The sequence below is a fragment of the Carcharhinus amblyrhynchos genome, chromosome 17 (genome assembly GCF_965287045.1).
Source record: "Carcharhinus amblyrhynchos chromosome 17, sCarAmb.v2.hapA, whole genome shotgun sequence".
In the NCBI taxonomy this organism is placed as follows: domain Eukaryota; kingdom Metazoa; phylum Chordata; class Chondrichthyes; order Carcharhiniformes; family Carcharhinidae; genus Carcharhinus; species Carcharhinus amblyrhynchos.
This window is the reverse complement of record NC_137340.1, coordinates 45469753-45488583: the sequence shown is the minus strand read 5'-3', so window position 1 is coordinate 45488583 and position 18831 is coordinate 45469753. Positions and strand designations below refer to the sequence as shown.

Below are 18831 nucleotides of genomic sequence, written 5' to 3'. Positions count from 1 at the left end.
TGTCAGAGGGACAAGCAGGGTAAATAGATGCAGTTAGAGGGATAGGCCTGGGGTGGAATTGTTGCTGGTGCAGGTTCGATGGGCCGAATGTCCTCCTTCTGCACTGTAGGAATTCGATGAATCTATAATTCATCTTCCACTGATCTTGAGGTTTCGTTGATATAAACTAAAATGCTTTCTCTTTTTTTAAAAATAGCAATGAAGATCACTGCTTGGTTGGACTAATTCTGTTCCATGTACTTTTATTAAAATAAATAGGAAATTGAAAAGGCTTGGAAAATGGTCGATTCAGCTCTTGAGCAGGAAAAGCGAGGAAAGGAGACAATTCGCACTTTAAAACAGGAAATTAGTAACCTAACCAGATTGGTGGAGCAAGGCGCTGGACTATCATTGGGACAGGAAAGCAGGTTGGTTGATTGATTTTTTTTTCCCTTTCCCTGTAATTTCTTTACTGGAGTGTTATTATATATGTCTGGTCACAAGCTGTCAGCATGGGGTGAGTGACGACCTTGACTGGAAAACATATTTAACCAGAATAACTATAAAAGTTATATTTATCATATTGATGTAATTTTGACTTTGGCCGACAGTGTAAACTGGGTGATCGTGAATCTGCTACCCATTACACAGTCTTCTGATTTTTGCTTCCGTTCATGTCGACAGAAATGGAAGTCAGAAAAGATGTTACGGGCGGCATGGTGGCACAGTGATTAGCACTGCTGCCTCACAACGCCAGGGACCTGGGTTCAGTTCCCGGCTTGGGTCACTGTGTGGAGTTGCACATTCTCCCTGTGTCTGTGTGGGTTTCCTCCAAGTGCTCCGGTTTCCTCCCACAGTCCAAAGACGTGCAGGTTAGGTGGATTGGCCATGCTAAATTGTCCCTTAGTTTCAGGGGGACTAGTTAGGTCAAATGCATGGAGTTATGGGGATAAGACTTGGGTGAAAATTGTGGTCGATGCAGACTTGATGGACCAAATGGCCTCCTTTTGCACTACAGGATTCTATGATTCTATGTAAGGCTGACATTAGCAGCCTTTCCCCTTGTTTTTGTGGCTATGACTCATCTTTCATTCCCTCACTCTACAGTATAAATATCTCCCACTTTCTATGTCTTTTAGCTTTGACAAAGGGTCTGGACTCAAAACATCAGCCTTTTCCTTTCCTTACAGATGCTGCCAGACCTGCTGAGATTTTCCAGCATTTTCTCTTTTGGTTTCAGACTCTGTCACACAGTAATTTGCCTTTATAAAGAAGTACAACTGATGACTGAGCTGCTGTATAACAGTAAAGCAAAATAAAAGGCCAATGGACTTCTTTCTGTGCTGTAAAGCTCCATGACTGAAAGCAAAATAGTGTAGCTGCAGGAAACCTGAAATAAAAATAGAAAATGCTGGAAAGACTCAGCAGATCTGGCAGTGTCTGTGGAGAAAGAAATAAAGTTAACATTTTGAGTCCATATGACTGAGAGCTCTGAAGAAATATCCGCTGTCTGTTTTTCACTATCTGCCAATTCAGAATTTAACCCCCACTTACTTTTACTTGGGTGCTGTTGACCTAATCAAAGTAACCATTATTGATTGAACTTCTCAAAGCCAATAACATGCTTCATCTTGCCGTCAGTGTGTGACTTTCCTATAAAATTACTGACATGATACCTTCAATTATCCAGCCCTGTGTGTGTTGTCTCAGAACCCTGACTGTTGGCTGACAATCTGACTGTATGGAGGACGTGTTTGATTGAATAGATTTTTTATGGTTTATCTATATTAGTCATTCTGTAATATTCATAGAAATAGAATCCTTACACTACAGAAAGAGGCCATTCGGCCCATTGAGTCTGTACCAACCACAATCCCACCCAGGCCCTAACCCCTTATCCCTATATATTTTACCCACTCATCCCACTACCCTACACTAAGGATGCTAGGGGGCAATTTTAGCATGATCAATCCACCTAACCCGCACATCTTTGGACTGTGGGAGGAAACCGGAGCATCGGGAGGAATCCCATGCAGGCACGAGGAGAACATGCAAACTCCACACAGACAGTGACCCAAGCCTGGAATCGAACTCGGGTCCCTGGAGCTGTAAAGCAGCAGTGCTAACCACTGTGCTACCGTGCTCGCCCAATTCCTTTCAAGAACCTGCAATGCCAAGTTATCCACTTTGGTAGCAATGATAAGAAGACAGATTATTACTTGAATAGGTGTAAATTGAGAGAGATGAAGTCTCAATGAGACCTTGGAGTCCTCATGCATCAGTTGCCGAAAATAAGCGTGCAGATAGCACAGGCAGTAAAAAAGGCAAATGGTATGTTCGCCTTCATAGTGAGAGGATTTGAGTAAACGGATAGGGATGTTTTGCATTAATTGTATAGGGCATTGGCGAGGCCACACCTAGAGTACGTATGCAGTTTTGGTGTCCTTATCTGGGGAACAATGTCCTTGCCATAAAGGTGAAGGTTTATTAGGCTGATTCCTGGGATGGCAGATATAAGAAAATTACTGTGGATGCTGGAATCTGAAACCAAAAGGGAAAATGCTAAAAAATCTCAGCAGGTCTGGCAGCATCTGTAAGGAGAGAAAAAAAACTGACATGTTGAGTCCAGGTAGGGTTATCTGGACTTGAAACATCAGCTCTTTTCTCTCCTTACAGATGCTGCTAGACCTGCTGAGATTTTCCAGCATTTTCTCTTTTGGTTCCTGGAATGGCAGGTCTATCATTTGCGGAGTCAATCAGTTAGCGTTATATTCACTGGAGATTAAAAGACTGAGGGGGTCCCATAGAAACTTATAAAATTCTAACAGGGTTAGACAGAGGAGACATAAAAAGAATGTTCCTGATGATAAGGGAGTTCAGAACTCGGGGGTCATAGTTTGAGGATAACGCGTAAATCTTCTAGAACTGAGGTGAGGGGAAATTTCTTCATCCAGAAGGTGGTAAATGTGTGGAATTCACTACCACAGAATGTAGTTGAGGCCAAAATGTTGTCTGATTTCAAGAAGAAATTAGATATGGCTCTTGGGGTTAAAGGGATCAAAGGATAGGGGGAGAAAAGGAGGAATCAGGATATTGAATTTGATGAACAGTCGTGATTAATAAATAAACTTTACTTTGATCAAAATGAATGGCGGAGCAGGCTTGAAGGGCCGAATTGTCTATTCCTGCTTCTAGTTTCTATGTTTGACAGGGCATTGAAAATAATATATAGTTTTGATAGAGGAAATAAGGAGAAATTGTTTCAGTGGCAGGAGGGCCAGTAACTAGAGGATACAAATTGCAGGTGGAGAGAGAATCAGAGGGAACATGAGGGAGAGGAGAAAGCATGTAGTGATTGTTTTGATTTGAAATGCACTGCACTGCTGGGATGCAGTGATGCTAGTAGGTCCATTCGTGACATTGAGTATAGGGTTGGATAAATATTTGAAGAGAAGACATTTACAGGGCTATGGAGAAAAAGAAGGGGAGTGTAACTGATTGGATGGCCGTTTCAAAGAACTGATATAGGCATGATGGGCTGGTTGGCCTTCTCCTATGCTATGTCATTCCATGATTCCATGAAAAGCTGTGGTTGGTTTTCAGCATTCTGTGATGCTTTCAACACAGCTCAAAGCTATCTGAAATTATGCGCATTAAGTTACACCATTCAGAGACACAATTTGGGTGAGAACTCAATTTAAAATAATTATGGGGAACGGTTGCTTTTATGCTGAGAACATTAAGCTGCCCTGAATCTTGAGCTGTGCTGGAGGAACATGTCAGCTAAGTAGCTCTAACTGTCAGGTGATGGTTGCTGTACTTTAATTGAACACTATATTTCAGAGAGCATAAAGGGGTGGCGGTGCATTTAACTGCAAGAACATGGGCAAATTCTGAGGATACTCAATACATCTTTGCAGCAACCTTCTATGTATAGTGAGGGAAGGGAGAATGGTATATTTGTTTCTGGGTATCTGGTCGCTATATTTATAATGCTGATTTTGTTCAGTGCTATTACACATGCTTTACCTTGACATTGAATGAGGTATTGAGTTTGATTTTGCCCTGGCACAATATCAACTATTGGATAGAATCTCACTGGCAGCAGTGATTTTACTTACTTTTTGCTTTTGTGTGGCAGCTCTTCATCGTTCTGTCATTCACACCTTCTCTGGTCACATCTTTGTTTCTTTACTCCTCCTGTCTTCCACCCTTTCACAGACCTTGCCTTTTGTTCTTTGTACACCTCCCCCTTTCACTTGCTTAATAAAACCTATTACATTTCTAACTTCTTCCAGTCCTGATGAAAGGTTGTCGATCTGAAGTATTAATTCTGTTTCTCTCAGCACGTGTGGCTTCCAGACTTCAAGAGTATTTCCAGCATTTTCTGTGTTCACAGCGTTCACAGAATTGTTATGGTGCAGAAGGAGGCCATTTGGCCCATCATATCTGCACCGGCTCCTCAAATGAACAAATCACCTAATGCCATGCAGTGTTGCACATTTTTTTTTCATTTTCAGGTAACAGCCTAATTCCCTGCTGAATGCTTCGATTGAACCTATCTCCACCACAATCTCAGGCAGTGCAATCCAAATCCTATGCTGTGTGAATTCTTTCTCCCCATACCAATTTTGCTTCTTTTACAAATTGCTTTACATCATTTCCTCTCACTCTCAGTCCTTTTTCATGTGTGGGAACACTTTCTTTGTATCTACTCTGTCCTCACCCCTCAAAATTTTAAATACCTCTATTAAATCTCCACTCAGCCTTCTTTTCTCTAAGGAAAATAGCCTGAAATTCTCCAGACTATCATCATAACTGGAAGTTCCTCATCACAGGAACCATCCTCATAAATTTTTGTTGCATCTTCTCTGATGCCTTCACTTCATGCCAAAAGTCCAGCAGTCAGAACTGAATGCAATACTCCAGCTGAGATTGAACTAATGAGTTATACAAGTGCAGCCCAATCTCCCTGCTGTTGTACTCTGTGTCCCTATTCATAAAGTCAATGAATCTGTTGGACTTTAACCTGGTGTTGTGAGACTTCTTACCCTATTCACAAAGCGCAGGATACTGTACCCTTTCTTGACTGCTCCCTCAACCTGTCCTGCCACCTTCAGTGACTTATGCGCGTATACACCTCGGCCCCTTTGCTCATCCACCTTCTTTAGAGTTGTACACTTTATATTGTCTCTTCATGTTCTTCCTACCAAAATTAATTACTTTATATTGTTCTGCACTGAATTTCATCTGCCACTTATCACCAATTCCACCAATTTGTCTAAGACCTTTTGAAGTTTTACACCATCCTTCTCATGGTTCACAATGCTTCACGTTTCGCACTGTAGACCAACTGAGGAGCTACGTTACAAACCTTCCTCCAGCCTGAAAGACATCAAATAACCATAGTCTCTGTTTCCTATCACACAGCCTGATCCCTTTTATTCTCTGAACTGTAACTTTACTGACTATTGTGTGGTATTGTATCAAATGCCTTTTGGAAGTCCAAAACAACATCAACAGTGTTGCCCTCATCAGCCTTTTCTGTTAGCTCTCCAAAAAACACCAGCCAAGCTAATGAAACATGATTTTTCTTGAAGAAATCCAAGCTGGCTTTCCTTAATTCACCTATGTTACTTTATGTAACTTAATTTAGTTCCAAATTATAGTTTCTTGAAGTCTCCCCATCACTAAGATTAAATTGAATGGCCTGAATTTCCTGGGTTTATCTTCACACAAGGTTTGTAATTCTCCAGTCCTCCGAGACCATGCCTGAGTCTAAGAAAGACTGAAAAAATATGACCAATATCTCTGCTGTTTCCATTCTCACTTTCCTCAGTCTCCTTGGGTGCATCTCATCTGATCTTAGTCCCTAATGAATTTTTAGTACCAATAATTTTTCAAGTGCCTCCTACTTTTCAATTTTAAACCCATTTATTGTCTGAATTATGTCCTCTTTTTCCATGGCCTTGTCTTGGGCCAGGCTGCCAAGTTTTTGGTAAAATCAGGTTAGGGCCCAATATGTTTTGTTTAAAGTAGAGGAAGTTTGTAATGTTAACTTGTAATACAAAAGCCACAAGTTCCCATAGATTTTAAACAAACAAAAGTAGACTACTAAATAGTAAACTAAGTAGGATCAGAAAGATAAAACAATTTACAATATCTATAACATTCAGGATCACTATGAGATATGTGTGAATTAACAGGCAAAATAAGTGGCAGATATGACTAACATAGAGTCCAGAGATTTCTCAACAACCCACCCAGATGGCAGTAACATTGAATCAATCAATCTCTTTGAAACTCTGTCTGTTTCAGAGTGATTGCATTCTTCACCTTTGAAGACTTCACCTTGGAATGCTGTCTAAAGGTCACTACAACTCAGATAGGTCAATGACAATGCATCTCATAGGGCTTCAATCTCCTCTCCCAAAGTTACATTCCCCAGGATTGCCAAGTCTGCAATCCAGCATTTCCTCACAAGTACAATTTCAGCCCTTCGGCCATGATGAGAATACTACTGCTCCAAAGGGTTACCTTCGCCCAAATGGCCCATAGCACAAAATTACCAACCTTCTGCAGCCTTCTTTGGTCTTCAGGTTTTCTCCTGAAGATATGTCGATTGCCGGTGATTCTCTAGAGTACTTTAAAGTCTGCCAATGGCAGCCTCATTTCTGCTTGGTGCTGCTTTCTCTGCTCTTCTATCTCAGCTTAATTGAGACCTGTTTCCATCTCCTGTCTTTGTCCTCTGTCGGAGACTCTTTTGCAACCTGTCCCTTTCCACACCCCAGTTGATACCTCTTCCTGTCCCCAATCCTGTTACCCTGCCTGAGACTCTTTCTGAAATGGGGCTCTGCTTTGGTCTCAGATTGAAAGCAGAAGCTTCGTGGCTGCTGATGGAGAAAGTGAAGAGTATTCCATCACACTCTTGACTACTGCTTTGTCAACAGTGGGCAGATTTTAGGAACCTCTGGGCTGTTCTTATCTTCGATATATTTATGTGGCTAACCCTGTTCGGTTTCTGGTCAATGATAACCCTCAGGATGCTGATAATGGGGAATTCATTAATCGGATGTCATTGAATGTTAAGGGTGATGGTTAGATTCTTTCTTGTTTGAGATGCCAATTGCCGGCATTTGTATGGCTTGAATGCCACTTGTCACTTGTCAGCCCAAATCTGGATATTGTCCAAGCCTTGCTACATTTGGATGTAGAATGCTTCAGTATGTGAAGAGTTTCAAATGGTTCTGAATGTTTGCAATCATCAGCCAAAAATCTGTAGTTCTGACCTTATGGTGGAAGGAAGGTCACTAATGAAGCAGTTGAAGATGGTTGGGCCCAGGATACTACCCTGTGGAACTCCTGTAGTGATGCTGGAACTGAGATGACTGATCTCCAACCATCACAACCATCTTCCTTTGTGTCATGTATGGCTCCAACCAGCAGAGGGTTTTCCCTCTGATTCCCATTGACTCCAGGATTGCTATGGCTCCTTGATGCTACATGCCATCAAACGCTGCCTTGATATCAAGGGCAGTTAGTCACACCTCACTGCTGTAGTTCAGCCTTTTTGTCCATGTTTGAACCAAGGCTATAATGTAATCAGGAGTTGAGTGATCCTGGTTGAACCCAAATTGAGTGTGAGTAGGCAGGATATTACTTAGCAACTGCTGCTTGTTGGCACTGTTGATGACCCCTTCCATCACTTTACTGCTGATTAAGAGTAGCCTGTTGGGGCGGTAATTGGCTGGGTTGGACTTGCCCTGCATTTTGTTACTGGACATGCCCTAATTTTTGTTATGGGACATACCTGGGCAATACTTCACATTGCCTGGTAGATGCTAGTGCTCTAGCTTTACTGAAGCAGCTTGCTTAGGGTCATAAGCAAGTGCTAAAACTCAAGTATTCAGTACTATTGCCAGAATATTGTCAGGGCCTAAAGCCTTTGCAGTATCCAGTGCTTTTTGCCCAATTTTTTTATCAGATGGAGTGAATTGAATCGGCTGAAAACTGCATCTAATGCTGGGAGTCTCTGGAGGAGGCCGAGATGGATCTTTCAGCACTTCTGACTAAAGATTATTGCAAATGCTTCGGCCTTATCTTTTACAGTGATATACTGGGATTATCCATCATTGAGGATGGAGTTCCAGGGAGTTATTTAATTATCCACTGCCACTTATGATGGAGTGTGGCAGGACTGCAGAACTTAGGCCTGATTGGTTGGTTGCAGGGTCTGTTAGTTCTGTCTTCCACTTGCTGTTTACACTGTTTGGTACACGGATAATCCTGAGTTGTAGCCTCACCAGTTTGACACCTCATTTTTAGCTGTGCTTGGTATGCTCCTGGCAAGCTCTTCTGTACTCTTCACTGAACCAGGGTTGAAATCATAGAATCATAGAAACCCTACAATACAGGATGAGGTCATTCAGCCCATCGAGTCTGCACCGACCACAATCCTACCTAGGCCTTACCCCCATATCTGTACATATTTTACCCACTAATCCTCTAACCAATGCATCTACGGTCAATTTAGCATGGCCAATCAACCTAACCTGCACATCTTTGGACTGTGAGAGGAAACTGGAGCACCTGGAGGAAACCCACACAGACACGAGGAGAATGTGCAAACTCCACACAGACAGTGGCCCAAGCCGGGAATCGAACCCAGGTCCCTGGAGCTGTGAAGCAGCAGTGCTAACCACTGTGCTACCGTGCCGCCCATTGCTTATCTGGTTGCTTACCTGGTTTGAAGGTAATGGTAGAGTGGAGGATTTGCCAGGCCGTGAGATTATTTTTATTAATTTACAGGATGTGGGTATTGTTGGTTAGATCATCATTTATTGACCATCCCTAATTACCCTTCAGAAGGTTGTGATGAGCTGCCTTCTTGAACTGCTGCAACCTATGAGGTTCAGGTACACCCACAATGCTGTTAGGGAGCGAGTACCATAATTTTGACTCAGGAAAGAGGGATAGAATTCCTACAGTACAGAAGGAGGCCATACAGCCCATCATGTCTGCACCAACTCTTCAACAGAGCATTTTACCATGACACTATCCCTGTAAACCCAAGTATTTACCCCACCATTCCCCTTAACCTACACACCTTGGGACACTAAGGAGCAATTTAGCATGGCCAATCCACCTAACTTACATATCTTGGGATACTAAGGGGCAATTTAGCATGGCCAGTCAACCTAACCTGCACACCTCTGGAGTGTGAGAAGAAACCAGAGCACCCGGAAGAAACTCCACATAGACAGTCACTCAAGGAATTGAACCTGGGTCCCTGGCACTGTGAGGCTGCAGTGCTAACCACTGTGCCACCATGCTGCTCTAAATGAGCTTAGAGGTGAATGGCTTAGAGGTGAACTTCCAGATGGTGGTGTTCCCATATGTCTGCTGCTATTGCCCTTCCAGATGCTAACAATTGTGGGTTTGGAAAGTGCAGCCTAAGTAGCCTTTATGAGTTCCTGCAGTTCATTTCCTAGATGGTAGCTTGGTACAATTCTGCTGCTACTAATGGCCCACAGCACCTCATGGATCCCCAGTCTTGAGTTGCGAGATCTGTTTAGCACGATGATAGTGCAACACAGCATGGGACTTCATTTCCACACGACTGTGCAGTGGTCACTCTGGCTGATACTGTCATGAACAGATGCTCCTGTGGCAGGCAGATAGGTTGGGATGAGGTCAAATATGCTTTTCTTTCTTGTTGGTTCCCTTGCCAATTGCCCCAGATGCAGTCTAGCAGTTATGTCGTTTAGGTCTTGGCTAACTTGGTCAGTGATGCCGTATTATGACTCTGCTAATGTTCATTGCAAAGGCAATCCAAATCCCAGAAGGGAAACTTGCAATGCTAGTTCTTAATAGCCTATTTCCACCATTTGGAAAAATGTGAGGAAAGAGATGAAACCCTGTGACGAAAGGACTTAGTCTTATTGTAAGTTATTCAAATAACAAAACATTTATTAAATGTTAAAACATACAGCAAGAAAGGCAATAGTAAATAACATTTACAATTAACTGCAATGATCCTTACCCAGACAGTATACCCAGACAGTATACTTGAATTATGACACCAATCTTAATCTATCTATCTTGCTAAACTCTGAGAGTACTCCTTCCCAAAACAACATCCCATAGGTTTTAGCACCATGAGCCAAATTCAACAAATATGTATCACCCAGAGGCTGTAATTTTCTTTTGGGAACACTTCTTCTAGTTTAAAGTAGAATTTCTAGGTCGAACATGCTTTTAGCACAACGACTTGACTTTCTTCAAGAGTAAGCTGGGCATGGCTATGATCTGGGCCTTTCGACAGCTAGATTTCACTTTGCTTAACAAAGTATCCATTTCACCCTACTAGTCTAATGTGCATCTCAAAAGTCCTCAATGCAGCTAAATGACTACCTTTTTTAGGTATGATTCCGTGAGTATGGCTATGTCAGGTTGTTGCTTGACTAGCCTGTGGGACAACTCTCCCAATTTTGGCATAAGCTCCCATTTGGTAGTAAAGAGGACATTGCAGCATTGACAGAGCTTTAGACTCACGTGAAACTATACCTTACAGATAATGTCCCAGACAACCCCCCCCAGTTATTCCTATCCCACCAGCAGGACATACTCAGCTGAGGGGGTAACAGTGCTATACAGTCAGGATGGTGTTGCCCTAGGAGTCCTCAACATTAAATCTGGACTCCATGAAGTTTCATGGAATCAGGTCAAACCTGAGCAAAGAAACATCCTACTGGTTGCCACTTATCGCAATCAACCCCCTCATCTACTCCCCGCCTCCTCCTCCTCCTCTCCCCCCCTTTCCTTGCCAATCCCCACTGCCTACCTGGGTCCCACCACTCAGCTTATGAGTCATATATGACACATGTCATTTCTGATGCTTAAGTCAATGCCTGTTGGTCTGTTTAGTTTCATTCCTCGTACGCTTTCTAGTGATTTGATACAACTGAGTGGCTTGCTCAGGCATTTCAATGGGCATTTAAGACTCAACCAAATTGTTGTGGCGCTAAAGTAGGCCAGTCCAGGTAAGACAGCAGATTGCATTAATTGGATATATGTTTTCCTTCAAAATGTAAGCATCTCATGTTGTCAAAGCCAGTTTTTGAGCCTCTTCCATCGTTGCTCCCGAACTTGTTTTGGAAGTAAGTTCGAATGGATCGGCGGCAAGCTTTTCCTCTGGCCTTTTCCTCTTCAAACTTCATCACAGTGTGGGAAAACGCATGGTAGAGCTTTGTCACAGTAGTCCGGCTGAGATAGCTATGAGAACTGCCCCTTAAGCCCTGGGCACTTCCTCACACTGCAGGTTGAGGGGGGACGAGACTGGAGGAAGTGCTGTCTTTTTATTCCCCAAAATATACTTCATTCATAAAATTTGTGGAATTATATGACAAAACATTTCAAACTGAATATTATGAGAAGTGCAGTAGAATTCACCTTTTCTCCACACAGTAGATGTCTAAATACAATTTCAATACTCCTGCTATTCACAACATTTTAGATTGGGCATACAGCCAAAGGAATCTACGCAGTTTCCAGTCCCTTGGTGTACTAGCACGGAAAGACCTTAGTAGTGTCGGCGCAATACTCCGATTCATCTGCAATTGACCAATTCAAGAAACATCAGTGAAATTAGGAGATTAAGCCTGAATCCCATCACTTCATGGTGCTTTGGTTCATGCTCCAAGACATGGTTTCACCAGCCCATGACTGACCTCCCTCATCATGTTACCCTGCTCCATAGAACTGTCTGAAGATGTGGGGCAGATAAAAAGGCTAATTGAATGTAGATGTCAAAGATTGTTGTCTTTTTCTTAGTTGTGCACCTTCAGGCTGACTTGAACAAATTGCTCTCCCAGCAGGGAACCTTCCCTGCTGACAGCATATCTGTAAAGTGCTTGCTGCTTCCCCACTAATTTATGGTCATTAAGCACTGTCAGTGACTTTCTGTTTATTGGTTGTCGAGTAGGAGTTTGAGGCTCTGTGTTGAGAGTGCACATTTGTAGCATTGTCTCTTTAGCATCCACCTCGCTTGAGTAATTTAGAATGAGTGAAATCAGCTTCTGTTTTTTGCAGTTCAGAAAGTATTTAAGCTCTTGACTTTAACAAGTATGGAATATATTCCCCTCCTGGGCTCTGGCGAGACCACACCTGGAGAACTGTGTGCAGTTTTGGTCTCCTTCCCAAGAAAGGATACACTTGTCATTGGAGGCAGTGCAGTAAAAGTTCACCAGACTGATTCCTAGGTAGGATTGTCATATGAAGAGGGATTGGATCGACGGGGTCTGTATTCACTGGAATTTAGAAGAATGATAGGGGATCTCATTGAAATGTGCACATTTTTGACAGGGCTGGGCAGACTGGATGGAGGGATGATATTCCCATAGAACAAGGAATCAAAGTCTCAGAATACGGGGTAGGATATTTAGGACTTAGATGAGGAGAAATCGGTAGGAGAGCATCTTGGAAATGGTGACCATAATTCTATCTCCTTCACAATTGCGTTGGAACGAGATAGGATCAGGCAGGCTAGGAAGGTGTTTGTCTGGAGTGAGGGGAGATACGAAGAAGTCAGGAAGTTACTTGGACAAATAAACTGGAAGGAGGCGTTCTTAGGGAAAAGTACCGAAGGAAGGTGGCGGGTATTCAAGGAATGTTTGTCTGGAGCTCTGCATGACAACGTTCCGATGAGACAAAGGGGTTTTGGTAAGTCGCGGGAACCGTGGTGCATGAAGGCTGTGTTGAACCTAGTCAGGAGGAAAAGGAAGGTGTACAAAAGGTTCAGGGAACTAGGAGATGTTAAGGATCTTGAGGAGTATAAGGACTGTAGAAAGGAGCTTAAAAGGGAAATTAGGAGAGCCAGAAGGAGTCATGAGAAGACCTTGGCGGGTAAGATTAAGGGGAATCACAAGGCCTTCTATAAATATGTGAAAGGTAAAAGGATGAGAAGAGAAGGGATAGGACCTATAAAAGGTGAAGGGGGAAAGGTCTGTGTGGAACTGGAAGAAATGGCAGAGGTGCTTAATGAGTACTTTGCCTCAGTATTCACGGTGGAAACTGATCTGGGAGATTTTGCTACGGATTTGCAGCAGATGGAAAAGATTGAGTATGTGGATATTAAGGAGGAGGATGTGTTAGAACTTTTGAATTCTATCAAGATAGATAAGTCGCCGGGACCAGATGGGATGTACCCCAGGATACTGTGGGAGGCGAGGGAAGTGATTGCAGAGCCCCTGGCGATGATCTTTGCGTCGTCAATGGAGATGGGAGAGGTTCTGGAAGATTGGAGGATTGCGGATGTAGTTCCTATTTTCAAGAAAGGGAACAGAGATAGCCCGGGAAATTACCGACCGGTGAGTCTGACCTCAGTGGTTGGTAAGCTGATGGAGAGGCTTCTGAGGGACAAGATTTACGAGCATTTGGAGAGGTTTGACATGATCAGAAATAGTCAGCATTGACTTGTCAAGGGCAGGTCGTGCCTTACGAGCCTAGTTGAGTTCTTCGATAATGTGACTGAACACATTGACGAAGGAAGTGCAGTGGACGTGGTGTACATGGACTTCAGCAAGGCATTTGATAAGGTCCCCCATGCAAGACTTCTTGAGAAGGTGAGAGGGCATGGGATCCAAGGGCCTTTGGCCTTGTGGATCCAGAACTGGCTTGCCTGCAGAAGGCAGAGAGTGGTTGTGGATGGGTCTTTTTCGGCATGGAGGTCAGTCACCAGTGGAGTGCCCCAGGGATCTGTTCTAGGACCTTGCTGTTTGTCATTTTCATAAATGACCTAGATGAGGAAGTGGAGGGATGGGTAAGTAAGTTCGCTGATGACACGAAGGTCGGTGGTGTTGTGGATGGTCTGGAAGGATGTCAAAAGTTGCAGCAGGACATAAATAGGATGCAGGACTGGGCGGAGAAATGGCGGATGGACTTCAACGCGGATAAATGTGTAGTCGTCCATTTTGGCAGAACCACCGGGAGGAACGAGTACACTATCAAGGGCAGGAGTCTTAGTAGTGTTGAAGAGCAGAAGGATCTTGGGGTCCGGGTCCACAGGACTCTTAAATCGGCCTCGCAGGTGGAGGAGGTGGTCAAGAAGGCGTATGGTGTACTGGCCTTCATTAATCGAGGGATTGAGTTTAGGAATCGGGAGGTAATGCTGCAACTTTATAAGACCCTTGTCAGGCCTCATTTGGAGTACTGTGCGCAGTTCTGGTCGCATCACTATAGGAAAGACATAGAAGCTATTGAAAGGGTACAGAGGAGATTTACAAGGATGTTGCCTGGACTGGGAGGCATGCCTTATGAAGTTAGGTTGAGGGAGCTGGGACTCTTTTCCCTGGAGAGACGAAGGTTGAGAGGCGACCTGATAGAAGTTTATAAAATGTTGAGAGGAATAGATAGGGTGGATTCTCAGAGGCTATTTCCCCGGGTTGAAATGGTCGCTACGAGAGGACACAGATTTAAGGTGCGGGGAGGCAAGTACAGAAGTGATGTTAGGGGTAAGTTTTTCACTCAGAGGGTGGTGAGTGAATGGAATCGGCTGCTGTCAGTGGTGGTGGAGGCGAACTCGCTGGGGTCTTTTAAAAGACTTCTGGATGAGTATATGGGGTTTAATGGGATTGGGGGTTATAGATAGGTCTATAGATTGGTAGGTGTTGATGTGATCGGCGCAACTCATGGGCCGAAGGGCCTGTTTGTGCTGTACTGTTCTACGTTCTATGTAAATCTCTTCACTCAGAGAGTGGTGAACCTGTGAAATTTTCTACCACAGAATGCTGTGGAGACCAAGTCACTGAATATATTTAAGAGGGAAATAGATTTCTTGACTTTAAAGGTTTCAAGGGGTATGGGGAGAGAGCACGAGTATGGTGTTGAGACAGAGGATCAGCTATGATTATATTGAATGGTGGAGCAGGCTCAAGGGCTGAATGGCTTGTCATTAGTCAGTCCTATTTTCTGTGATTCTATGTTTCTAAGATAAATGAAATGAAATCTTTTGTGTTTTGTATTGTACAGTGTTAACGATATGCTGAAAATCCAAGAGCAGCTGACTAAAGATAGAGATGAGCTACTCAAAGAGGTGGTCACCTTGCGGGATAAAGTGACAGAGATGACAGCCAGTGAGCAAGAATTTGAGCGTCTTAAAGAGGAGACTGATCAGAACATGGCCCAGGTTGGTAATAAATTGACTGCATTCCCCAACATCTCTGGCATTTGGCAAATTTGACTTTGGTTCTTTTGTCGCAGCCTGCCAGCAATGATATTTTGACAATTGCGATTCAGTTCTTCCTTCGTTCACCCTCTCGTGGGGGAAGATGTAGGAATGTTATTCCATGGTAGTGTTTCGGCTGTTATTATGGAACTCTTAAATTGCCTTTTACTTAATCCTCTGATTCTCTGTGGAAAAATGGGCGGCACGGTGGCACAGTGGTTAGCATTGCTGCCTCACAGCGTCAGGGACCCGGGTTCGATTCCTGGTTTGGGTTACTGTCTGTGTGGAATTTGCATGTTCTCCCTGTGTCTGTGTGGGTTTCCTCTGTGTTCCGGTTTCCTCCCACGGTCCAAAGATGTACACGTTAGGTGGATTGGCCATGCTAAATTGACCTTTAGTGTCGGGGAGACTAGTTAGGGTAAATGCATACGGTTATGGGGATGGGGCCTGGGTGGGATTGTGGTGGGTGAAAACTCGATGGGCCAAATGGCCTCCTTCTGTACTGTAGGATTCTACAATTTTAAGAGTACGGAAGAGAGACCTGAAGCAAGGCTTGAGGCCGAGTGAGCTTGGATGCCTGCCGAGGGGAGTGCTGAGAATGAGAGGGTGGGGGTAGGGAGAGGGGTGTGCCAGTAGAAATGGGGGAATGCCAGAAGAAACGAGGGAATGCCAGAAGAAATGAGGGAATGCCAGGAGAATCGGGCGAATGCCAAGTGAAGTGGGAGAATGTTGGAAAAAGCGGGATAACGCCAGGAGAAGTGAGGACAGGCCGGGAGAATGAGGGAACATTGGGAAAAGCAGGGGAAGTCTGGCAGAAATGGGGGAATGCCAGGAGAAGTGAGGGAGCACCGGGAGAAGCGGGGTAATGCTCGTAATCCCTAAGGAGTTGATAGTTTGGGATTCAGCGATGGTAATGCCTTTCTTGTTGGAGATGGTCATTACCTGACATTTGTGTGGTGTGAATGTTACTTGCCAGTTGTTGGCACAAGCCAAGATATTGTCCAGTTTTGCTACATTTGGACACAGACTGCTTCAGTATCCGAGGAGTTACAAAAGGTTCTGAACATTGTGCAATCAATAGTGAACATCCCCACTTCTAACCTTAGAATGGAAGGAAGGTCATTGATGAAGCAGCTGAAGATGGTTGAGTCAAGGACACTAATCTGAGAAACTCTTGCAATGATATCCAGGAACTGAGATAACTAACCTCCAACAAGCACAATCATCTCCCTTTATGCCAGGTATGACTCCAACCAGCAGAGAGTTTTCCTCTTTTCCCCCTGCTTCCCATTGACTCTAGTTTTGCTCAGATTCCTTGATGACATACCGGACAAATTTTGGCTTGTTGTCACCTTACCTCTGGGGTTCAGCTTCATTTTCCATGTTTGAACAATGGCCATAATGATGCCAGGAGCTGAATGATCCAGGCAGAATGCAAACTGAGCGTAAGTGAACTTCTGATGGAAGTAAAAACTGAAGTGTTGTGTGGGATGGAAACCCTTCTATTGGATGGTGATGAGTGTTCTGACCTATTACAGTAATTTAATGAAATTTACAAGAGAGATGATCTGTTAAGTGTTTGAGATATTGTCGGAATTTCATAGATTTTGGAAAACAGATGGTTATTCCACGGTGGAACGTATCATGGACTTAAGAGTCATAGAGTCATAGCAGTTTAGATTGTTTAGAACATAGATGGCATTCAATTTGGAGATCCCTGGATTTTATTAAGGTGTCACATATTCACTGCTTATAACAGGCATGTTGTTGTCAGAGAAGGAAACCCTGTTTTATCAGATGTCTGCTGCCTTAAAATTCTTTGGGAAACAGTCACTTCCTTCAGTCTTCGTGGAACATATGGGACATTCCACAGTAACACAAAGAATAGAATACTCAACCATTGGCTGATTTTGAAATAAGATCCTGGAGTTAAGCATCAGTACAATGGAAGGATAAGAGACTGGCGGAATAAGGATGAAACTATCTTTATCAAATGTGGCTATCACAGCAGAAGACAAAAATAATGAATGAATGAAGTTCACCCTGAGGGATGGTTAGTAGGTGATTCAGGTGTGATTTAGAGTCATAGAGGTTTACAGCATGGAAATAGGCACTTCAGCCCAACTTGTCCATGCCGCCCTTTTCTTTAAACCCCTAAGCTAATCCCAATTACCTGCATTTGGCCCATATCACTCTATACCTGTCTTATCCATGTAACTATCTAAATGCTTTTTAAAAGACAACATTTTACCTGCCTCTACTACTACCTCTGGCAGCTTGTTCCAAACGCTCACCACCCTCTGTGTGGAAAACAAAATTGCCCCTCTGGACACTTTTGTATCTCTCCCCTCTCACCTTAAATCTATGCCCTCTAGTTTTAGACTCCCCTACCTTTGGGAAAAGATGTTGACAAACTAGCTAATCAGTGCCCCTCATTATTTTGTAGACAGTATTTGAAGTATCATTTTATGATAGGTGGCCCGAAGTGGAAGAGTCCTCAAAATGACAGATGATAAAGAGAGATTTTAGGAAGCGTTTGAGAATAATGATGAGTCTGAACAAATTATACTAACCACTAGGAATTTTAGTACTATGTGGTACTAAATAGTGCTTGAACTTCAACAGAATGTGGAACAGACAGGCTGTAATGTTATCTTCATTCAATAGTTTGTGAGGATCGATAAAAGGCTAAGGAATATAAAAGACCTCTTTGTTTTGGGCTTGACAATGACAGTACATTGAGGTTACTAGAGAGAATTCTAACTCCATGTAGAATAGCTAGAGTAAGCCATTTTATTTACTGCAGCAAAGCTCGAAGGACTGGATGACTTACACCTGCTTCTAAGTCATATATTTGTTCTATGTCTGGTTGAGAAGATAAATGAAGAGATTAATCAGAAGTGTGAAGCCTGTACGAAGTATTGAGGAATGGCACCAAATCCCATTGTAAGCTTCCATTCAAATGTGACTTTAAGCTATTGCATAGATCCTGTATAGAACAAAGAAATAAATGCTTTCATTCAACATTTTATAGACAAGGTGACCAGATTTAATTTTTTTTATAATAATTCACACTAAGGACAAAGAGGCATCCGAGACAAAATCATGGAGATTTAGATTAGGACTGGACTTGGGGACATTGGTAACAAAGAACAAAGAAAGTACAGCACAGGAACAGGCTCTCTGGCCCTTCAAGCCTGCGCCAATCATGATGCCTGCCTAAATTAAAACCGTATGCACTTATGGAGTCCGTATCCTTCCATTGCCATCCTATTCATGAATTCAGCTAGTTGCCCCTTAAATGCTGCTATCATACCTGCCCCCGCCAACTCCCCAGGCAGTGCGTTCCAGACATTTGCCCTCTATGTAAAAAAACTTGCCTCGCCTATCTCTTCCAAACTTTTTCCCACGCATCTTAAATCTATGTCTCCTAACATTTGACTTTTCTATCCACTCTGTCCATGCCACTCATAATCTATCATAACCTCTGTCAGGTCAGCCCTCATCTCCATTGTTCCAGTGAGAATAAACTGAGTTTATCCAACCTCTCCTCATCTCCTCATAGCCAATACCCTCCAGACCAGGCAACATCCTGGTAAACCTCTTCTGTACCCTCCCCAAAGCATCCA

At 43.3% G+C, this 18831-nt stretch overlaps 1 protein-coding gene across 1 annotated transcript in view; it reads left to right on the top strand.

Annotated features, from left to right (window-relative positions):
• The window catches only part of cfap58 (cilia and flagella associated protein 58), a 208674-nt gene that overhangs the window by 11513 nt on the left and 178330 nt on the right, over nucleotides 1-18831 (top strand). The window contains exons 3-4 of the mRNA XM_080206048.1: nucleotides 259-407; nucleotides 15007-15163. Coding sequence (XP_080062174.1) covers nucleotides 259-407; nucleotides 15007-15163 — 306 coding nt within the window. The remainder of the gene's footprint in view (nucleotides 1-258; nucleotides 408-15006; nucleotides 15164-18831) is intronic.